At 44.9% G+C, this 22398-nt stretch overlaps 2 protein-coding genes across 2 annotated transcripts; one reads left to right on the top strand and one right to left on the bottom strand.

The window, feature by feature from the left end:
* The first annotated feature begins 2364 nt into the window (after nucleotides 1–2364).
* Nucleotides 2365–6989, top strand: LOC124691206 (auxin response factor 6-like). Its single transcript, XM_047224464.1, has 12 exons — nucleotides 2365–2472; nucleotides 2666–2764; nucleotides 2855–2911; nucleotides 2998–3153; nucleotides 3266–3350; nucleotides 3528–3618; nucleotides 3739–3903; nucleotides 3975–4097; nucleotides 4436–4511; nucleotides 4700–6028; nucleotides 6139–6329; nucleotides 6433–6989. Exons 2-12 carry the CDS (start codon nucleotides 2690–2692, stop codon nucleotides 6605–6607), a joined length of 2523 nt encoding a protein of 840 aa, XP_047080420.1. The 5' UTR covers nucleotides 2365–2472; nucleotides 2666–2689; the 3' UTR covers nucleotides 6608–6989.
* Nucleotides 6990–9295: 2306 nt separating this feature from the next.
* Nucleotides 9296–21931, bottom strand: LOC124689138 (zinc finger CCCH domain-containing protein 45-like). Its single transcript, XM_047222719.1, has 6 exons — nucleotides 21556–21931; nucleotides 19965–20307; nucleotides 18401–18781; nucleotides 17104–17239; nucleotides 16407–16494; nucleotides 9296–10606 (listed from the first exon to the last, which is right to left on the bottom strand). The coding sequence occupies exons 1-4, from the start codon at nucleotides 21929–21931 to the stop codon at nucleotides 17143–17145; spliced, it is 1197 nt and encodes a 398-aa protein (XP_047078675.1). The 3' UTR covers nucleotides 9296–10606; nucleotides 16407–16494; nucleotides 17104–17142.
* Nucleotides 21932–22398: the final 467 nt, after the last annotated feature.

Genomic DNA, 22398 nt, shown 5'->3' with positions numbered 1-22398 from the left:
ATCATGCATGAGGCTTCATATGTTATTCACAAAATTTCCCTGATAAAATGGCGTGGGGGTAGCTTAGGCTAATTCTCGTCCTCCTATCTTCCGTGCCTGCGTCCAAGATCCTTCCATTTTAGGTGCTGCTTTTAACACGTGGATTTTTCTGTTTTATGTGGTTATTAAACTACCTTTTTCTGAGATTTTCATTCCCCCAAAGGCCCAAACCATGTCTTAGTAGAGTTAGGCCAACAGTGGTCCAGTACAACGTCACTGTGTCCATGCAAGAGAAAACTTAAATTAAATCAAGTCTAGACACACTACTACCTCCAGGTACGTGTCTAGCCGCATGTGCGCCGAGCAATAAACATATCAACACGTACATGTACGCTGGTTTGACCGCACGGTACAGCTGAAATACAAGACGGAGAGAAAAAACACAAGATGTAATGATGGTGAATAAACATTGGTCAAAAAGGCAGTATCATGGGGGATCTACATGAGACGGAAAAAAGGCCCACTAGCTGACCACGACCGCAAATACACAGTACATGGAAGAAAAGAAATCGATACCTTTTCATCCCAACACGTTTCGATTCCACACCTGACCATTGGTCATTTCCATGGATTATCTTATACTAGCTATATGGATCGAGCATGCACGAGTAGGAATCGGTGTCAACCATTTGCATAGCAGCCATGCATAGAAAACATGTTGACGCTTGTTCATCGACCATAATTTGATTTGGTCACTTGCAAATCTGTCTGATATTAGTCAAAGTTCAAATCCAGAAAAACTCATCTAACAGTTAAAAAGACAATTATTTTAATAATAATATTGTACTATAATATAATAATTAGAGTATTAGTTAGTACAGTACTAATAAGTAATAACATTAATCCATAATAACAATTGTTATTACTAGTATGCATGAGCATGACGCATGAAATGTGAAGAACCAAGCGGCGGCAACTTTTTCACTCGTGTACATACTTGAATACTTGCATAAGTTACACGGGTTGCAGTGGAAAAGAAATGTAGAAGAAACTTACCTCAAGCATGCACGTTGCACAGAGAAAAAAGTGGAGAGAGAGGAGAGAGAGCAGCGCTCGTGGTCGTGGGGTTAAAACCCCAAGAACTGCATAGGAGCAGCAGCGCAGGGCGCAGAAGCCGAAGCAGGAAGAAGCGAAGCAAGCCACCACTGGGAACAAGTGCAGTTCTATCTCTCTCTCCCACCACTACCAGTACGAGCACAGTGCCACGGGCAAGCAGGAAGCTACCAGCGATAAGCAGGCAACGCTAGCTAGTAGCTACAGTAGCTTGCTCCGCTCCCCTCCGGCGGCGGCGGCGGGCGGATCTGCTGCCGAGCGGCCGCGTGTCCTCCAGAGCTGGGAGCTGCCGCTTCGGGTCTCGTGGCGGCGAGATCTGCCTTCTCGCAACCGAGAAGGCTCCGGCTCGTTTCTTGGCTTTCTAGCTCCCCGAGCTGCGAAGGCGGCGCATTCCCGCCGCCGCCGCCGGCTGCTCCTGGAGACCGCGGCTCCCGCTTCCCTGAGACGGAGCTGGGCTTCTTGGATCGAGAGGCTCGGAAATTTCTGACTCCTGGATCGAAAAAGATTGCGCCTTCGTGCGGCGGCGGAGGCAGGGCGGGAGGTTTGGCCAGTTTGGGGGAGGAGAAAGCGATGGTGATGCTGTTTGGAAGCGCTCGTGATTTGGTGTAGAGAAAAGAAAGGAAGATTTCTTTCACAAAAAAAAAATCTGCTCCCTTCCTTCTCCGTTTACTGTATTGCCTTCTAGCTCGTGAAGCATGAACCTCTCGCCGTCGGCCGGTGGTGGCGGCGGCGGCCTTCCGGATCAGCCGGCGTCGCCTGAAGGTACAGTAGCACCTTATCTTGGCATTTCAGTTGACGGTTTGTACTACTGCTACCTTATTTGACTCATTAATAATTTACTCTTGGTTCCATTGATTGATTAAGTTTGTAGTTAGGCTGCCTTGCTGCTCTTGCTTTAAATCTGTGTAATCATGTGACCCGAATCAGTTCAATGTGGCTTATGCAACCTATCAATTTCTTCTTCTTTTTTGGTGTTTTATGCTTCTTGACAACGGAACTGCTCTGTTAATGTACCCATGATGGAATAGTTTTCAGTTAATGTTTATGAACAAATTGGTACTGTTATCTTTTAGTGCATATTGTCTTGCGACAAATCATTTTATTCTGTGAGAAGTGTGGAAAGAGTATTGCTTGTAATATGCAGGAATCATTTTGTGAACTTGGACATGTGTGAAAGATGCTACCTAGAGCTATTGTTGTTAATTCAACTCTACAAATATATACTTGGCATGCCTTCTGCTGAGATGGTTTTCCTTTTCAGTGTCAGAGGAGCACAAGTGCCTAAATTCAGAGCTGTGGCATGCTTGTGCCGGACCGCTTGTTTCGTTGCCTGCGGTTGGTAGTCGGGTGCTGTATTTTCCTCAAGGTCATAGTGAGCAGGTTACTCTCCTTTCTCTCAATACCAAAGAAATAGACTGAAATGTTCTGTAAAATATCTCTAAATATCAATAAAGGTTGCAAATGGATCTCGCTTAATTTTTTTCCATTTTCACAACTTTCCTCTTGAATTCCATATCGTGCAGCATTTCTTTGTTAGACACCAATGGATTTACATAATAATTTTTTACCATAGGTGTCTGCATCAACAAATAAGGAGATGGAGTCCCAGATCCCCAACTATCCTAACCTGCCCCCGCAGCTTATATGCCAACTACATAATGCGACCATGCACGTAAGTTTGGAGCGATACCGCATCTGTTTCGAAGCCAAGTAATACCGTCATTAGCTTTGCGTCTCATAAACTTTGCTATTTTCTCTTCAGGCTGATGCAGAGACAGATGAGGTCTATGCACAGATGACGCTACAGCCACTCAGCCCGGTAAAACATGATTTCTTACCTACATCCTTGTATCTGTATACTTCTGTTTGTAAAAGCTTATACTATATCTTGTTTTTTTATTGCAGCAAGAACTGAAGGACCCATTTCTACCTGCTGAATTGGGCTGTGCAAGCAAACAGCCAACAAATTATTTTTGCAAAACGTTAACTGCAAGCGACACAAGTACACATGGTGGATTCTCCGTTCCCCGCCGAGCAGCGGAGAAGGTGTTTCCTCCATTGGTATGTGCTGCTGATCAGCATTTTTCTGCTGCCTCGTTTGAACCGATATGTTATTATTTTAGATCAACTATACTGAATTATTATTAGTAAACATTCCTTGATATTTCTGTAGGATTTCACTCAGCAGCCTCCAGTACAGGAGTTGGTGGCTAAAGATCTTCATGGCAATGAGTGGAAATTTCGCCATATTTTTCGAGGTTAGTTATTTTCCAGCTGCTTTTATTGGTTCTTATTTGTGTGATCTTTCAGTAGCGATAGTGCATATAGCCCTGTATATGCTCTAATTTTGTACAGCCTTGTTCCATGCAATTCATATAAGTTTCAAAACCCAGTACATGATGTAAAATAACTTGCAAATCAAATTGCTGGCGCAGGTCAACCAAAGCGGCATCTTCTAACAACAGGTTGGAGCGTCTTTATAAGTGCGAAGAGACTGGTCGCTGGAGACTCTGTTCTCTTTATTTGGTATATATCTGCGTTTCCAATTTCTGTTCTTCAGAACAGTCGTTCCATGCTCGCCATCTTAACCTTATTGTTCATATCAGAGTTTTTCTGATAATGTCCTTTATGTCCTTGATTGATCAGGAATGACAACAATCAGCTGCTTCTAGGAATTCGTCGAGCAAATAGGCCACAAACTGTCATGCCATCATCAGTATTGTCTAGTGACAGCATGCATATTGGTCTTCTCGCTGCAGCTGCTCATGCTGCATCTACAAATAGCCGCTTCACTATTTTCTATAATCCAAGGTAGAACAAGTCCTTATATATATCTGATATTTGTTCTCTCAGATACTCAGATCTGCCAACGTGTTTTGCAGAGCAAGCCCTACGGAGTTCGTTATACCATTGGCTAAGTATGTAAAAGCAGTTTACCATACTCGCATATCTGTGGGCATGCGTTTCCGAATGCTTTTTGAGACAGAAGAATCCAGTGTTAGGCGGTATGTCAAACATGTGTTTATCTTTTATAATGTTGTTGTGTGGTCATCGCATAGTACTCTTTCCTTATCTTGATTTCGACAAGTCAATTGAAGGCTTTTGCATAAGGTTCTTTTGTTATTTCTTTCTCTGTCATCTTTGTAGAGAAATCATTCTTCCTAAACTATCACCTCTTTCTCACTTAGCTCCCTTAACTTATTTTTCTGCACTGGGCCGCCTGAATTTATGTCTGCTGCTGCATGTATATATCTACCTAGCTGTTTTCCTGAGATACTGTCATGAGCTGCATTTTCAGTAGTATATGATATAAGTGGTCTAAATCGCTCATGTGCTCTTGTAGATACATGGGAACAATTACAGGAATAAGCGACCTTGATCCTGTTCGTTGGCAAAACTCACACTGGCGTTCTGTAAAGGTAGATCTTGAAATAACAATTATCTATTTGTTCATTTGTGAATGTAGATATTTGCTTGCATGCTAATATTTCTATTAAAAAAATGCGGCTAGTCCAATTTCCAGTTGATAGCATGTCTTTACATATTATGATGTATCTGCCTCTTGCTTTATGCCTGAGCATGCAATTTTTCTTTTCCTTGAATGCAGGTTGGATGGGATGAGTCAACTGCTGGAGAGAGGCAACCAAGGGTGTCTCTCTGGGAGATTGAGCCTCTGACAACTTACCCAATGTATTCATCTCCTTTTCCTATGCGACTGAAGCGTCCGTGGCCAACAGGATTGCCTTCCTTATATGGTACAAATGACGATTTTGGTGCAAACCCAGGTTTCCAATCATTCAACTTTGGTGGACTTGGTGCAAGTCCTTGGATGCAGCCAAGGGTGGATACTTCCCTACTTGGCTTGCAACCTGACATGTACCAAGCAATATCAGCAGCAGGTTTTCAGAACATGACGAAGCAAGTATCGCCGACATTATTGCAGTTCCAGCAGCCTCAGAACATTGCTGGTAGATCTGCTCTTCTATCTAGTCAGATTCTGCAACAAGTACAGCCTCAGTATCAGCAGATGCACCACCAACACATGAATGATAGTGCAATCCAAGGCCATAATCAGTCTGAGTACCTCCAGCAACAGCTTCAGCGCTGCCAATCATTTAATGGGCAGAACCCTCTGCCGCCGCAGCAGCAGCAGCAAGAATCACACCAGCAGCATCAGTCATCACAGTGTGTGCAAACACCACAGCATCAACAAATGCAAGAACAGAAGCACTCGTCTGACTTTCATCCGGGACCAAATGCATTGTCGGTCTTCTCTCAGTTTTCCTGTAACACTCAATCTCCTCCCACATTGCAGCCAGTTTCAGAATTCTCACCGCAGCAAAACTTTCAGGACACAAATATAAGCTCTATTTCTCCATCGGATATCTCGTCCATGCAGGACACGTTGAGACCATTTCCTTCAGAAGCCGGTTCAAACCTCCAAGGTGTGCCAAGAGCCACCCCTTCACCTGTCTCTGACCCATGGTCATCTAAGCGGATTGCGGTGGAGTCTGTGATCCCTTCCCGGTCTCATGCCAATTCATCGCACCTTGAACAGTTCGATTCAGCCCCTTCTAGTATACCACAAAGCTCTTCATTAGCACCATTGCCTGGAAGAGAGTGTTTGGTGGATCAAGATGGGAGTTCTGATCATCAAAATCACCTCTTGTTTGGTGTTAATATAGACTCTCAGTCACTTTTGATGGAAGGTGGCATTCCCAGCATGCAGGATGACAATGGTTGCAATGCAAGCCTTCAGGATGAAAATGGTTCAAGCACGATTCCATATTCTACCTGCAATTTCCTGAGCCCTTCTCAAAGTGATTTTCCTTTGAATGAAGCATTAACTAGTTCGGGCTGCTTAGATGAATCAGAATATGTGCCATTTTCGGAAAATACTGATAGCGTAAATCGACCGCCTGCTACTTTCGTGAAGGTGAGCGAATTGGCATGTCCACTTGATGAAATTAATCTATAAAGTTGCTTCACTAAATAGTATTATTTTCCCTGAAAGCATTTTGAATTGACAAACCTTGTCCTATATAGGTTTACAAATCTGGAGCCTTTGGAAGGTTGCTTGACATCACTAGATTTAGCAGCTATCATGAACTTCGTAGTGAGGTAGGGTGCCTATTTGGCCTTGAGAGCCAATTGGAGGACCCTGTGAGATCAGGCTGGCAGCTTGTATTTGTTGACAGAGAGGATGATGTCCTTCTAGTTGGTGATGACCCGTGGCAGTAAGTTCTAGTCGAAAAGTTCCTAAGAAGCTTTCTCAGACTGTTTATGTGCTTTTTATGATTTCATCTTTATTCTTACAATTATGGATCTTGTAATCTGCAGGGAATTTGTGAACAGCGTATCGTGCATAAAGATACTCTCTCCGCAGGAGGTACAGCAGATGGGGAAGCAGGGCATTGAGCTCTTGAGTTCGGCTCCTGCTAGGAGACTCGGCAACAGTTGTGATAACTACGGTAGCAGGCCAGAATCGAGAAAGCTGGGCACTGTCGAGTTCTGATGATAGGGAGCACCTGAACCTTAGGCTCTGGCCTGTTCTATATATGTTTCTGCAGCTCGTCCTAGTTTTGTGAAGTGGAATTAAAGCACATAGATCAAGTGTAGTTCAAAGCTATTCCACGTTCTGATAATTATGCCATATGATAGACTTCTTTAGTAAGGAGTAGTTGCTACATTTCGGTATGCATGTCAACACTTTGTTCTGTGGAATACCCATGCCTTTGGTGTAGATCCTCTGATATTAGACTCTTCAACCTTGTTGCCTTGTGTGACTGGGACTGAACTTGTTTCGGTCATATCCTGTGTACTTACTACTTATGATGTTTTGGTTCCACGTTGTTACTACTAATGATGTCACTGTTTGCAATGATAAAATATTTCTACATTGTATGTATGAGTTCATTTCATGATATCATTTTAAGTGAGGTTAGTGACCAGTGAGCTGATCCTACCATGTTTACACTTGTAATATTTCACATCAAATACTGATAAGCAACTTATAGGTAGGAATGTCCTTACTATTCCTGGGAATGTTGTAACTCCGCCCAAGTTCATATTTCTATTCCTGACATGTATTGTGTAGCAGTGCAGTTCCCAGAAAAAAATATAGTTTGGCATGGTCCTGAAAAGCTCATGTAGATAGATCCAAGGGGAAGTCACCTGATCCTTTACCACTTACTCTATAATTTAGCACCAGTTTCTTGGAGACAATGACTTGCAAAGATAAAGACATCTTGCCATGTGCCTTTTGGGTCCCCATCGGATTGACCATTTTGAGTGCTGATTTTCCCTTTCCTGAGGCCAGTTGTCTATCTAGAAGGCCAATGTGATGCATCTCCCCATCACATAACAGTTTCTTCAAGCCCTCAGGACTCCTGTGATCCTGGTGCCATTGGCAACGTTTTAACATCGTGCCACCAGCACGCTGACGCGTTATTGGGTTTATTTGGTTGTCGATTGTGACAAATTCAAAGTGGATCACAAAAGCGCACACGCACGCACCACCACCAACCTTTTATTTAGCTCTGGACATTCCTCTCATCTGTCCCAGATCTTCATCTGGGACCCAAATTTAGATCCCAGTGGGCTATTTTTTACAACCTTGACCACCTTTTCTTTGGGCGCCGAAATCGAAGGTGGAGCATCGCCCCACATATTGCGCATGCTTTTTCCAGGTGTTTGTCAACAAATGGTAACCTGTCAAAGCCGTCAGATTCTCCACTTCTCCAGGCCGCTAGGCTGAAGAATCATTAGAGCATGTCTAACAGGCCCTGTATAACCCGCTCACCCCGTAAAATTCCGGCGGGATACGGGGCCGGCGCGAGTTTGGGCGTCTAGCAGGCCCCGTATTCGGGCCGGCCCGTTTCGGCGGAATACGGGGCCCGAAATCGGCCCCGTCGCCCGTACTTATAGTGGGCGCGAGTGCGAGTGAGGGTTAACCCCTCACTCGCAACCCTAGCTCCGCCGTGCGCGCCGCCTCCTCCTCTCCGCTCCGGCGAGCAATTAGCCGCTCCCCCGCGCCACATTCCACCCGCCGCCACACGCATGGACCGCCGCCGCCGCGGTAGCGCCTCGCCGGCGAGCGGATCGAAGCGATCCCGCTCGCCGGACACCGTGGAGGAAGCGTGGCGGCTTACGCAAGATCCGCCGCGGCAGGCTGTCGCGCGGCTCGCAAGTACGACGGCGCCGCGTACGTCCCGGGACAAGCTCGTCGACTTCGCGCGGGCGGACGCCGGTACCACGAGGACCCGCCGCTCAAGCCGATGAGCGGGCCCAAGTTCTCGGCGTGGCTCGCCGAGTGGGAGCGCCAACGCCGGGTGAGCGAGGCGTGGAGGGCGACCATCGGGAGCACCGGCGGCGGAGGTGCCCCGCTCGCCGGGAGGAGGAGGAAGACGAGGACCCCGCCTTCTTGAAGGCGATTGAAGACTCCTCAAGGACGCCGCCGAGAAGGACGCGGCGGAGGAGGAAGAAAGGGCGGCGGCCATCGCCGCCGTGCGAGAGGCGGAGGCGCGGGAGGCGCGAGCGCGAGCGGCGACCATCGTCTACCTCTCCGACTAGAAGTCGCGAGCCGATCGCGCATTTTGTATGTATGTAGGTACGTCGATTTCTATGTATGATCGACGAACTATGAATGAAAGTTTCCCGGGGTTTTAAATTTACAAATATACGGGGTCAAATACGGGTTCTGCTAGACGGAGCGGTGTCTGATCGACCATTTTTTTTATACGGGGTGAAATTCGAGCGTTATACGGGGCAGAAAAGTAAGAGGCCTGTTAGACATGCTCTTACATCTGTTCTCCTGCAGTGCACTGGTTTAAGGAAGCAGCTCATCTGACTTGCCTTTTCTGCACATTGAATGGTTCAGCAGTGTTTCCTGCTGGACATTTGCTGTAAATTCTGTGTCTTCTGCTACACATGCTGAATATAGCATGAACTGGATGCCTTTTTGGGCAAAGTACCATGTACTGGCCTTCCCATAAAGGTAGGGCAGTTCCATCTACTGAGTGCAGCCGAAAAAGAAGAGTTATTGGGGAAATACCCTAGTTTGGTTCAAACGGAAACATATTTGTCTTGAGCTAACCCCAAAACTGCCAGTCATACTTGGATATCGTTGTGACTACATACGCCTGTGGGCAAGCCGCAGAGACAAAACAGGTAAAAGCTTCGACCAGAAATTGTAAATGGAGCATAAGAAGAAAAAACATCATCTGAACTTTTCTTACATTGTAGTTCACATAGTTCTGAATGCACCATTACATGTAGTATTGCATACAGTGATACAGATCAGCAAGAAATTGGTAACTTGAGTTACACGACAATGCTGGGCTACAATTTTCTAAGCATCCATCATCAACAAGCCAGCAAGAAATGACATGAACATCAGCAATGCACTAGGGACTACGACTCTTTCTTGGTCCATTGTGGTCGAAATTTGCAAACACCATTGGTGCAGAATGATAGCTCCTGCAGTTTCAGAAAGCTAGCTACTGTCCTCCTAGTTAGTTAGTTCACAAGTAAACTGTGCATGTTAACAGATTAAATTCAAAGAAAATAATCAAGGTGAATTCGTTTGCTTCTTACGTCAAGAGCAGAGCCATTATCTTGCAGACACAACTATGATCACGCAATTCGTAGAAAAAACAAGATTATATAAATATGTACATCAAGTGCTGGTCATATATATAGACCACTAGTACATGATCTCAACATATTAAGTGCTACTAGGATTACCTTAGGGAACAGCAGCAATAACAAACCCCACAAAAGCTGAGTAATAAACAGCAGAAATAACTAACTGGCAAGCATTGTTTGTATATAGGTAGGTTCTCTTGGGCAATACTACCTACCTGTAGTAAATTAGTCAGTCGTGATTACACACTTGCACAAGTCACCTCCTATCTCAGGTATTCTCCCCAAATCTATCCATGAAAGATTGGTCGATAGTACAGCTCATAAGAAAAATATAGATTAATAATGGATAGAGAATTGCGCCATAGTTAACTGGCCCCCTTACTTCTAGCAAGATGACCTAGTAGCAAATGAAAAACAATACCACTGCTTCTAACAAGCAAAGCGAATCTCCAACTGAGTGCCCAATATACACAATTTTGAAGCAACAAGATTTATAGTGAGGGCAAGAATCAGATCAAAGAAGTACCTCAATGTGGCAAACTAGCAGTGCACTGTGGTGGATGAGCTGTTTCTTGTAGTCCTCGTGGTCTGGTGGACACTGCCTTTACATGCATCCACGGGGAGGCGGGATGCCGGATGTGAAACAGCTATGGCCGACCCATGCTGTGGTGGATGCAGATAGTACATGCAAGATATACTCATGAATATGCACTTATTGGGCAGAGAACCCTGAAATCACCAGCAAATCTGTGGCCACAGATCCAAAACTATCACCATGGACCACAGTTCTGGTCCTTTTCTTCGCCTCCCTCCTCACATAGCATGACACCTTCATCAGCGCCAACTCCATGTGCCTCATCAGCGCATCCTAGAACAAAAAAAAATCCAGAATTTCAACTCGTAGCCATCGTAAATGAAGTCCCAAATGGTTAGAAACCATCAAGTAGATTCACCAGTTCTGAGATGTCCATGGATCAGCAAACAATAAATTACAACATATGTAGTGGATATTTTAGAGTCACCTGGTCATCCTATTCTAGTCTTGTATATTGTTGTTTCACTGTTCACGCCCAGTCAATATGAACTCACAGAGGGAAGGAGAGAGATTATTTATAAAAAGACCCATGATATTAGCTTAGCTTGATTCTCTTTATTTTCAGCTAGCATGTATTCAGACTGCAAGTATAAGATACCTCAGTTTTCTTACCCTCTACATATCTCCTTACTACTTAACTCCAAAAATTAAGGTGGTGATTGTAAGATTTCATTAATTGGCCTACCCCCCATAACTGCCTTGCTACCGCAGGGAATGTTGAATTATTTTTGCCCAAAGTTCCTATGAAATTGTCCACAGTAAGCCTAAATATCCAGCAAAGTTCAGACATTGGCTCCTATATCTTGATTTCTTTGTTATAACTAATCAGATTGTGTGTTTGCCAATGTCAGAACCTGTGAATTCTGGGAAGACAGATGGCGCGCCTGGAGGGACCTAGACCTGCAATTCTCGGCCGAGGAGCGCGCGATCTTCTTCGCCTCTACCCGCATGGTCATTGGGAACGGTCAGCAGGCGCTCTTCTGGGAAGACAGATGGATCGATGGCCGGGCTGCTCGCGAGATCGCGCCCGCGCTGTTCGATTGCATCCCCAAACGACGCCGCAAAACCAGGACCGTGGCACAAGGCCTCCAAGGGAACAGCTGGGCCCGGGACATACATGGCATCCTCGGCGTCCACGAGATCGGCCAGTACCTGCAGCTCTGGATGGCCATCGCCCACACCACGTTGACGACGGAGGCTGACAGGCTCGTCTGGAAGTGGACGGACAGCGGCTCTTACACAGCCAAGTCCTGCTACCTCGCGCTGTTCCAAGGCTCGACCTTGTCCAGCTCGTGTAAACTTACCTGGAAGACCTGGGCGCCGCCGCGCGTCAAATTTTTCAGCTGGCTGGCGAGCATGGACCGTTGCTGGACTGCGGAGAGACTGGCCCGGCGGGGACTGCAGCACCTGAAGCAGCAGAAGGTTGTGGAGGAACAACTCCACCGTGTTGCTACAACGTGGACAGCACAATTATTGAAGGAACCGCTTCAACGTGTTGTGCTAGATATCGCTCTAGGTGCGTAGGCTAGATATCGCTCTAGGGGCGGGGCTGTCAAGAGTTCAATCCAAAACTCTCAACACACAAGATCTAGTCCAAGATCTTAAGACAGAACACAAGGTTCCATTATTATTTGATAAATAGGGGTACATAGTCCAATTACATAGGTAGAGGTTGGACCTCTATTTATAGGCTGCATGAGCCTTCACTACTTAGCTCTACTCACAACTAGAGTGTTCTAGAGAACACTACATAAGTTAGGGAAAGAACTACAAATATCCTAGTTACAACTTATACTAGAATACTCTGGAAACCACTACAACACACATAACTACAGGACCATATTACCTAGAATATAGTGGAAGTGTGTAGAAGCTAGTACTGGATATTACTTATGTTTTCTTTTTTATTTTATTTTATATACCGTCCCTCATCATTCTCCCCTGGTTGTTTAGAACTCGTCCTCGAGTTATCTTCATAGAGTGCTTGTTCTGGATGATAAAGAGCTAAGTCTGCCACCTTGAATATGTTGGATATTCCCATCTCAGCTGGAAGATCTATCATGTAGGCATTATCATTTATCTTCCTTAGAACAGAGAAGGGTCCGTATTTCCACCATCAAAGTTTCTCTTTGATGTCTAATGGCGGTCCTTCTTTCCGGAGGTATACCATCACCTTATCACCAACCTGGAATGATTTTAACCTCCGTTTGCGGTCACTTTTCTCATTCTCCTTGGAGCTATTACAATTTGATTGATTTGGTAGAATGATGATCTTCCGCTTGTTCCAAGTGAAAGAGTAAGAATTTTCCTTCCCTTTGTGTGTTGTATTCACATCATATTGCCAAGGTCTCCCAAGAAGAACATGGATGGCATCCATATCAACAACATCACATAACACATTTGCGTGATAGTGCTTGCCCAAAGAGAGTGGCAAGTTGCATTGTTTGGTGACCCTCATATTCACTCCTTTCTTGATCCACCCAATAGTGTAGGGGTTTGGATGATCATGTGTCTCAAGCTTTAAATGGTTCACCAAATTCTGAGAGATAAGATTTTCACAGTTCGCAACTATCAATCACTAATTTGCATACCTTGCCATTCACCGTGCATTTGCTCTCAAATATTTTCTTTTGTTGTGTGTTGTCGGGCTGCGGTGTTGAGCACAAGGGCCGCTGAATCACGCATACCACCTCTTCTCCCTCTTCTTCACAAATATCTTGTCCTTCTACATTTTTAGATTCATATTCTTCGCCATCTTTGACATCATGGATTGTTGTGTTGACAAATTTCCTCAATGGGCAATTGCTTGATACATGTCCCTCTTCACAACATTTATAGCATTTCATCACATGCTTTGCCCTACTCTTAACTCCGGCTTGCTTTGGGACAGTTTCTTTTGCACCGGGTTGAGTGGTCTCTTCTTCCATTCCGTGGGAGTGACTCCTAGATGAGTCTTCCATATGAGAATATGGAGCCTTACTTGCCTTTCTTGCCTTTACCAATCTCTCTGCCTTTAATGCTAGAGCTTGTGCTTGATCAAGGGACCAAATTTGTTGCATCATCAAACGGTCCTGGATAGCATCATTGAAACCATTGATGTATCTTGCAACTTGTTGATCTTCAGTTTCACCAAGGTGGCACCTCACTTGTAGCCTTAGGAACTCCTCCGTGTATTCTGAAACGGTCCTATTTCCTTGAGCACAATTCTGAAACTGAATAAATAGGATCTCGATCGTAATCTGCAGGCAAAAATCTCCCTTTCAAAAGATTCTTCATCTCGCAGCCAAGATCTCACACGAGGTTCTCCTCTTAGTCTCGCGATCTTCTTGAAGGTGATGCCACCATGCACCAGCTCCTCCTTTTAGCTTGTATGCAACCAAAGAAACTCTACGATCTTCCGAATATCCATAACCTCAAAGAAAGTCTCCACCTCATACAACCAATCAAGGCACCCCTCAATATCAACATTTCCATTAAAAGTGGGGATCTCAGCTCTCACCTTGTATGTATCCCTCGCATATGTAGAGAGGTGTACTCTCGGATATGTATGGAGATCAGGTTCTTCAAGGCCCTCATCGTTTTCTTCATCTTCAGAAATTTCATCATAAGTTGGCCTTCTTGAGGTACGCTGAACAACATGTGGTTGAGGTGTTTTTGCTCCAAGATGACTTCCCTTTCTTCTCCGCTGAGCATCTTCACCATCCTTTGATGATTCTTCATCATTGGCAGTAGGAGGAACACCCTTTCTGATCATCTCAACTAGCTGATCAAATCTCCGGTTAAGATCTTCACGGAGCGCTTGGATTTGTTGATCTACAACATCCATTCTCTTTCCCAACTCCTCCATTGCTTGTTTCAGCTCGCTCTCAATGAGGGAACCACAACTTAAACGGATCAGCAGGGCTCTGATACCACCTGAAGCAGCACAAGGTTGTGGAGGAACAACTCCACCGTGTTGCTACAACGTGGACAGCACAATTGTTGAAGGAACCGCTTCAACGTGCTGTGCTAGATATCGCTCTAGGTGCGTAGGCTAGATATCGCTCTAGGGTCGGGGCTGTCAAGAGTTCAATCCAAAACTCTCAACACACAAGATCTAGTCCAAGATCTTAAGACGAACACAAGGTTCCATTATTATTTGATAAATAGGGGTACATAGTCCAATTACATAGGTAGAGGTTGGACCTCTATTTATAGGCTGCATGAGCCTTCACTACTTAGCTCTACTCACAACTAGAGTGTTCTAGAGAACACTACATAAGTTAGGGAAAGAACTACAAATATCCTAGTTACAACTTATACTAGAATACTCTGGAAACCACTACAACACACATAACTACAGGACCATATTACCTAGAATATAGTGGAAGTGTGTAGAAGCTAGTACTGGATATTACTTATGTTTTTTTTATTTTTTTATTTTATATACCGTCCCTCATCAGCACCACCCCAGGTGCTTGCTGTGCGACCAGCTGCCGGAGACGATGCATCACCTAATCCTAGCCTGCCCCTTCTCTAGGCAGGTATGGCATGAGGTGTTGGCTCGCCTGCGCATGACCTGCCAGCCACCAACTGATGCCGACACATCCCTGGATGACTGGTGGCGTAAAGCGAGGCAGCAAACCCCCAAGGTCCTGCGCAAAGGCCTGGACTCCATCACCCTACTCACGCCGTGGCTCATTTGGAAACACCGCAATGCCTGCGTCTTCGACAGAAGCCAGCCATCGATCTTTGGACTGGTGGACGACATCATGGAGGAGGCACTCCAGTGGGCTAAGGCAGGGGCTAAGGGTTTAAGGGTAGTGCTGCCAACAACCTGGGACGTGCACTGATGTACTTTCTCCTTTTTGTTTTCCCTCTTAGGAGGCCTGTAAAACTCTCTATCTTTTCAATGCAATGAAACGCAAAAGTCTTTTGCGTTTTCTCGAAAAAAAAAGAACCTGTGAATTCAGCCGAGTTAATATCAACCTTAAGGCAAAGCAAGTACAAATTAGTAGAAATATCTCTAGCATTAGATCTGTCATTAAATATTATGATACTCCCTCGGATCCACATGGATCGGTAGTGGAATGGTAAAGAAACTCACTAAAGTTTATTTGGTGATTAAGCAGAATTAGTAATTATTAGCATGCAATCCAATGATTTCTTCCCTAGTCTATGCACTCAACGAAAATATGCCCTACAAAAGTGGACGAAGGGAGTACCTAATCTGAGGTAGAACATATTAATAAACGATCAAGCAGACATGATACCATCGAGCTATGCACTAATCATGGTTTTAAAGGCGTCGCCTAAGCGTCCAAGCGCTCCCCCTCCGCCTTAGAAAAACGCCCACCTTAGGCGCCTAGGCGTCCAAAGCGTCCGCCTAGGTGTCGCCTAAGCGTCGGAGCGCCACCCTTTGGCCTTAGGACGCCTTGGCGCCTTTAAAACCATGGCACCAATTGAATTCATTAGTCCCTCTATACCAATTTATTAGGCTCCTAAGAAATCTAGAATAATCCATTAAATTAGGCTCAATTACCTATTAATGCATGTTTTTCTCTGGGAAAGCCACAACCTTCCTCTCCACCAATGCATGCGCCAAATCTTTTCTGCAAACCAAAGGTTTTCTTTGTTTTCCATAATCAACACATTGATTGAGAGATAAATCAAGAGTTACAGCCTATGGAAGGAAATTTTCTCGCCCAATCGCAGAGCACCTTGGTCGCAGCGCTGCTCCTAATGAGCTCAATAAACCGGTATGGAGGGAGTAGTAAACTAATCTAAGTTATATGCAAGGGCGTGGTTAACCCAGGCATAAAGTACTAGTATAATTAATGTACATGGCTCTAACATAAGATCTGACATTACATTATGCTGAGTGAATGGAATGGTACAGAAACTCACCGCATTTCTTTGCAATTAACAAATATTAGCATGCACTGGGGTATGGTGTGAATGTACGACCTTATGTTGTCTAATCTGCTACCAGATCCTATATTCCATCAGCGATAGAGTAGTACTATTTATCACTGAGAATAAATAATGTGACATGATGATAAATGAAAAGGAGTATGGGTAAGAAGGTCAATACCTTAAGCCACTGTAGAGAAGTTCTGACAATAATGGACTTGATATTTCCAAATCCCACCACCAAATTGAGAAGTAACCTTCGTACAACCCTTGAAAAAAGTGATTTTAGCTATAATTTGATGTATCCAAGTATCCAACTAGAATGACATTATTTTAATTTAAACTACTATGTTACAGAACAAATGATATTATACTAAATTACCACCTTCAGTCAATAGGATATGTCCTATTAGACTGTTAGCAAGTTGGCTTCGTCTATATATACTCGTTACACTAGTTTGGAGGCAATAGTTTCCGCCCTATGCTTTTTGGTACTGATGTCAGAGTTTGGCATACAGTTGGATCAACCTATGTTAAAGACTAAGCCATTAAATCCTTCCTTGTCCTGTGTGGTTGGAGCTAAAGGACAAAATACATAGCAATTTGGAGTATTCCATATTCACCTCTACCAGAAAAAAGAAAGAAACATGTCATGATTACCAATTCATGATTACCAATTCACCACTACCACCATTTAACTCCCTTAATAACTGAGTTAACTTTTTTGTTCTATTCTGGACAGCAATAACTAATTAATGTATGACCATATTTAGAAGACACTAAATAGTTTTCCATTAAAGCATAAATTATATTGCTGTGTAACTGAGAGTATTTTATATGTTAGCTATTGCATAGCTAAGATGGAACATATTCTTCACCTGGAGGCTGGAGATATAGAGTCCTAGAGATGGAGAATATTAAAATGACATCATTACTCCTTTTTGGAACGCCCAAACACCCTGCTGAACTGATATTTCCAGATTCTCCTGGTTGCAACTTTTAACAACAGAGTGCCTGTGTTTTTAACATATCAACATAAAATCTTTTAAGCATAATTCCAAAACTCATATAATGCATTAACGTGCTCACGAGATCCCATAGGCACAGTTCCAAATTACATAAAAAGGTAAACAACCAAGTGAGAATTCATGTTCCACTAGCCAAATCATGTGATGCAAAGAGCTACGGGTGAGGAGTGAAACAAATATCTCAACATGTACATCTAAGACGATGCAAAAGACTCTTTCATTAAATAGCATCAGCCATATAAAAATCACCTTTCTTGCCAAGCCATAGCTAAGGGGATGTTTTGTTAGGCTACTTTGGGTTTGGACTCTGGCTTATAAGCCCAAAAAACACCTAAGTATGTACTTTTGGTTTTGGATTTTAGCTTATACCATCATGCAGTAATATCCAGACAAAACACCTATTTAGGTGTTTTTTGGCTTAAAAGCCAAAAGTAAGCCTAACCAAACACTCTAGTCTCATCATCCAGAGAAAAAATTTATTTTTAGCATAATAATAATACAATAGTGAATTATGGCTCTAGCTGAAAGAAAAGTTATAACAGTGCACAACAAGTTTGGAAATTAGGCCTAACAATCTATGAGGAAGACATGAAGCATAAAAAACCAGAACAAGCAACACATTGTCCCTGATGTGTAAGACAGATACAGCCTCCATCCGGAAATGTGACTCAGATTTGTCTAGATTCGCATGTATCTACACAATAAAACGTGTCTAGATACAAGCGGACCTAGACAAATTTGAGTCACTTATTTCTGGACAGAGGGAGTGCATCATAACGGTCATGTATATCGTTTTTCACCCAAAATGAGATAAATATCTCAACACGTGCATCTAAAGACTAGGCACACGCATCAACTACTAATAACACTAAGCATATAGAAATCACCGTGATTTCCTAGCCATAGCTTACTTTGTCTCAGAATATAGAGAGAAAAAAGTCTTTTCTAGCATAACAATGCAATAGGGAATTACGACGATTGCTAACACTGCATAGTAAGTTCGGAAGTTAAACCCATCAATCTTTCAGGGAAGACGAGAAGCATAAAAAACCAGAACAAGATAACACATTGTCCAACGCTATGTTTTTGTCGTTTCACCCAATATGCTTGAAAAGCTTCACAAAACCTCTACAAGTCCCCTACCCACCTTGATTGCCCTTGTAGAAGTGGGCTTGCAGTTATAGTAGCTTGGTCAGATGAACCATTAGGAACACCTTGCACCTGAGCATGTTGTTGTTGCTCCTGTGTGTGTGGTGGTGGTACATGCTGTGGGTTTTCTGTCTGAGCATGATGTGCAGCAGGTTGTTTCACTACAGGAGTAGCATTTGCAGCCAAATTTTGACTCTCTTTCTCGGGCTGATTACTGTTATTGTTTCTGGCCTGATAAGTTGCACTTGATGAGCCATAGTTCCGCGGATTCATCTGCTGAAGCTTCTTGACAACTTCGTCGGCCGGAGGAGGCGGCCCAGGTTTCTTAACATGCCTGAGCCGGCAACAGGGACCATTAGGGCAAAACCCCATGTTATACCTGCAATTCAGATTAAACAGGAACACAGTTTAGGTTAAAGTTAAGCCATCGCCCTTTTACAACTGGTACACAGAATGTAGAATTGAATTTAGATTTGAAGTCATAAAGCACTTTATATGATCTACTGGGTAGCACAGTAGACAAAAATGTCAGTAACAATATGGATCTTCACGAGTTAAAGATTAAATCTATACTAATTGAACAATACTGAAACCAGTTTAATCGATGGTGCCAAAAATTACCAGTGTATCAGCTAATTTAAAAGCTACCAATTAAGTACTATTATATAATAAATATATCCACGAGGGTTTAGGGTAGTACTCTACTAATCTTTGAGTAGATAGTGACTAGTGACATCATATGTTGTACTAATAATGCACTATGTTCTATTATGAGAGTCAGTTATTTATACCAAGAAGAATCCAATTCAGAAACCCCTAAAACAACATATGATGTCACTAGTCACTATCAACTCAAAGAGTAGTAGAATACAACCCTAAAGATGTAATTCTGCTTGGGGTCGAGTGCGTTGGGGGCGGAGGCGCCCACGATAACGTAGTCGGAGCCAGGGTCTTCGAGGTCAGCCTCAAAATCGAAGACGAGGTTGCTGTCGTCGAATTCCATTTCGTGGACTAGGGTTTGGGATGAGCAAATCTGATTCACACAATCAGCAAATCTGATTCACATATAGAATTACCAGTCAATTAAAAATCCTTGCAACCATCATATCAAAATTTTGGGTTCTCATCAAAATTCAAAACTTGTTTGTTGGCTGCCACCTAGCAGTCTCTAATCTCTGAGCGCTAGTGAAAGGGGAGTTCTTCATACTAATGGTTCTAAGCGGCAGATCAGCGACCCAGTCAAAGCGCATCGACCGCGCGCGCGGACAAGCCGCGGCACGGGTCGGCGCTGTTGTGGATTTTCCCATTACTTTTAACACCAACCCGGAATCATTCGACTTGTAGAACAAGTGCCAAGAATTCCCACAATGATGGCTTCAAATTCCTAGAAGCCCAAACAACACATAGCACAGATCTAGGACTAACCGACCATAACAAAACAGAAAGTGACCCGAACACAGTTCTAAACCCATAGCTAAGCAACTGACAGGTAGCAATCCACCACGCTAGTTAATAAATCAAAGGGATAGGATAGGCCGATAGGGATAGGGATGTTTCCTCACATGGTGCACTCCTTGGCGTCCTCGGCGTTGTGCTTAAAGATGCAATCCAGCTTGTCGCAGTAGCCGTCGGCGCGGAAGAAGTGGCACACCGGCATGCGGTCCAGGTCGTACTGGTGTAGGTACCCGCAGGATTGGCCCTTCATGCACAGGCCCTTCAGCCAGTACTTGCACACGGTCCGCCGGACGGGGCCTTGGTCATGGTGCTGCCCGGCCGCGGCGGGGTCGAGTGATGCGTTGGAGGCGGAGGCGGCGCCCACCACAACGGAGGAGTCGGAGCCGGCGTCTTGGAGGTCGGCCTCGAAATCGAAGACGAGGTCGCTGTCGTCGAATTCCATGAGCAAACCTGATTCACACGATGAGATGGGAAAAAAATTACACACAAGAAATATGTTATCTACCATTGCCCGCGACAAATAATGCTTTTTTTCACACGGCATATCCAGCATTGCCCACAGCAAGGTATTGATGCACTGGCCACAAGAATGCCCAAGCAACATGAACAACACATGTGATGGAGCAGGCCCGAGCCAGCACATGTGCGGCCTGTGCAGCTCGCACAGGGCCCCAAAATTTTGGGGGCCCAAATTTCGGTACATGCCTATATACATGTATTGCTGGAGAAAAGGTTTGCCGAACCGATAGATATTTACCCTGGACTGTCGCTTCGCTAACTGAGGACCAGGCCGTGTTCCCGACGCCTCTATCGATCGATCTATGGAATCCTTGCCTCCTGCGACGTGGCGACGCCTCTATTGATCGATCGATCTATGGAGTAGCGACGCGAAAAATCCATGCTCTCTGATTCCGTAGGCCCATCTACAACGAGACGACTAGACGAGCAGCAGCAACCGATCGTTGCTTTATCAGGTTTCTTTTCGTCTTTCCGTCCGTTCGTCTGGTACCAGCCGCCAAGCGCCAAGACCTAGGGCAGCTTCTTCAGAGGGATAGATAGAGAATCAGAAGAAGGCGGCGACCACCAGCTGCACGGCCGGCCAGCCGGCCGGCCGCAAGGTCCGAGTCACTGGAGAAGAGTTAGTCTATTCTCGTCTCCAATTTTCAATTTTGGTTGTCCCGTTAGTTGGTTCTTAGATCATCTTCGAATACAAGATAAGTTTGCACCTTTAACAATACAGTGATACACAGGTTGAATTAGATTATTTTGAAAATCTAGATCCATAGAGGAACAAACTTAGAAGCTACAAATATAAAAAAAATTCAAGAAATACCCAATCGCCCACTTGTAATGTGTAAACAAGAATGTCAAATTTCGCCCAAAATAAACAAGAAAGTCAAATTAACTTGAATACTTCCAGTCTTGCGGATGTTGCGGATATTGAGGTAGAGCAAGATTTCATTCCTGAGAACACTAAAAGAAAGATATTGTTCAAATAAACACTATGAAGGAAGGTTGAATACGTATGATTCGTAATATATCAAATTGCTCTGTAAAATATTATGACCACATTTTTTATTGTTCACTAGTTATATTTTTCTAGTGAGATAGGGGCCTATTTTAGAATTTCGCACAGGGCCTCGGATTTTGCCGGCCCGGCCCTGTGACGGAGAGAAGGGGGCAGATCGGGATGCTCACCTCGCTGGAAAGGAGATGATGCGTCGGTGAGGAGAGGGCGCTTGGTAGGGCGGCTCGGGTGCTGCTCGGCGGTCCGGCGGTGCGGTAGTAGGAGCAGGAGATGGTCCGGCGGCTTGTAGTGAAAGGAGGGTGGCTGCGCTGCGGGACGGTGCGGTGCGGGAGAAAGAGGAGAGGCGCACGGTGGGATCTGGGGCGGACGGGCGGAGGGGCCGGCGCTGGGTGGAGGCGAGGCGGCGGCGGTGGAGGCAAATGTGCAAATCCCCCCGGTGGAGGCTGCGGAAGAGAGCGCTGCCGGCGAAAACGTCCAAACGTCCCGCGCAGGCAAACGTCTCCAGCTAGCGTTTCCATGTGGGCCGTAGGCCCGTAGCGAGGCCATAGCTTGTCCACATGTCCATTTCTCTGACTTGCACGACTCGTCGACTCCACACTTTGCTGCTACCTTTGCTGGCTGCCACCGTTGCGCAAGAGATACAATGTAAGAGCATCTCCAGCCGCGTCCCCTAAAGCGTCCCCCAAAGAGATTTGGAGCGTGCTGGACAAAAAAATGCGTTCCAGCCGCGTCTCCCAAAGCTCATTTTTGTCCGGCGCGGTCCGATACGGTGTCCGGCACCCCGAGCCCGTCCCCGTCTCACAGGGGACGCACCGGGGACGCCGGACACAACGAAAAGCGAGGCGAACCGACGCGGGCCCGACTAGTCAGCGGCTCAGTGAAAAATCGTCTCCCATTCCCGCCAAATCCCGCCCCTCCCGCCATATCGCGCCTATCCCGCCGCGCATTTCTGACCTCCCAACACATATCCCGCCGTCGATTCATTTCTCCTATCCCGCCGATTTGTTTCTCTC

This window comes from Lolium rigidum, chromosome 2, assembly GCF_022539505.1.
Source record: "Lolium rigidum isolate FL_2022 chromosome 2, APGP_CSIRO_Lrig_0.1, whole genome shotgun sequence".
In the NCBI taxonomy this organism is placed as follows: Eukaryota; Viridiplantae; Streptophyta; class Magnoliopsida; order Poales; family Poaceae; genus Lolium; species Lolium rigidum.
This window is presented reverse-complemented; position numbering and strand designations above follow the sequence as displayed.

Excerpts from the sequence above, each read along its gene's own strand:
- LOC124689138 (XM_047222719.1), bottom strand. The coding sequence starts at position 21,931 with ATGGCCTCGCTACGGGCCTACGGCCCACATGGAAACGCTAGCTGGAGA. Across the intron at positions 20,308-21,555 it reads ATCATCTCCTTTCCAGCGAG|GTTTGCTCATGGAATTCGAC; the intron begins GTGAGCATCCCG and ends CGTGTGAATCAG. Across the intron at positions 18,782-19,964 it reads GACGCCAAGGAGTGCACCAT|GTATAACATGGGGTTTTGCC; the intron begins GTGAGGAAACAT and ends TCTGAATTGCAG.
- LOC124691206 (XM_047224464.1), top strand. The coding sequence starts at position 2,690 with ATGGAGTCCCAGATCCCCAACTATCCTAACCTGCCCCCGCAGCTTATA. Across the intron at positions 3,351-3,527 it reads ATTTCGCCATATTTTTCGAG|GTCAACCAAAGCGGCATCTT; the intron begins GTTAGTTATTTT and ends TTGCTGGCGCAG. Across the intron at positions 3,904-3,974 it reads ACTATTTTCTATAATCCAAG|AGCAAGCCCTACGGAGTTCG; the intron begins GTAGAACAAGTC and ends CGTGTTTTGCAG.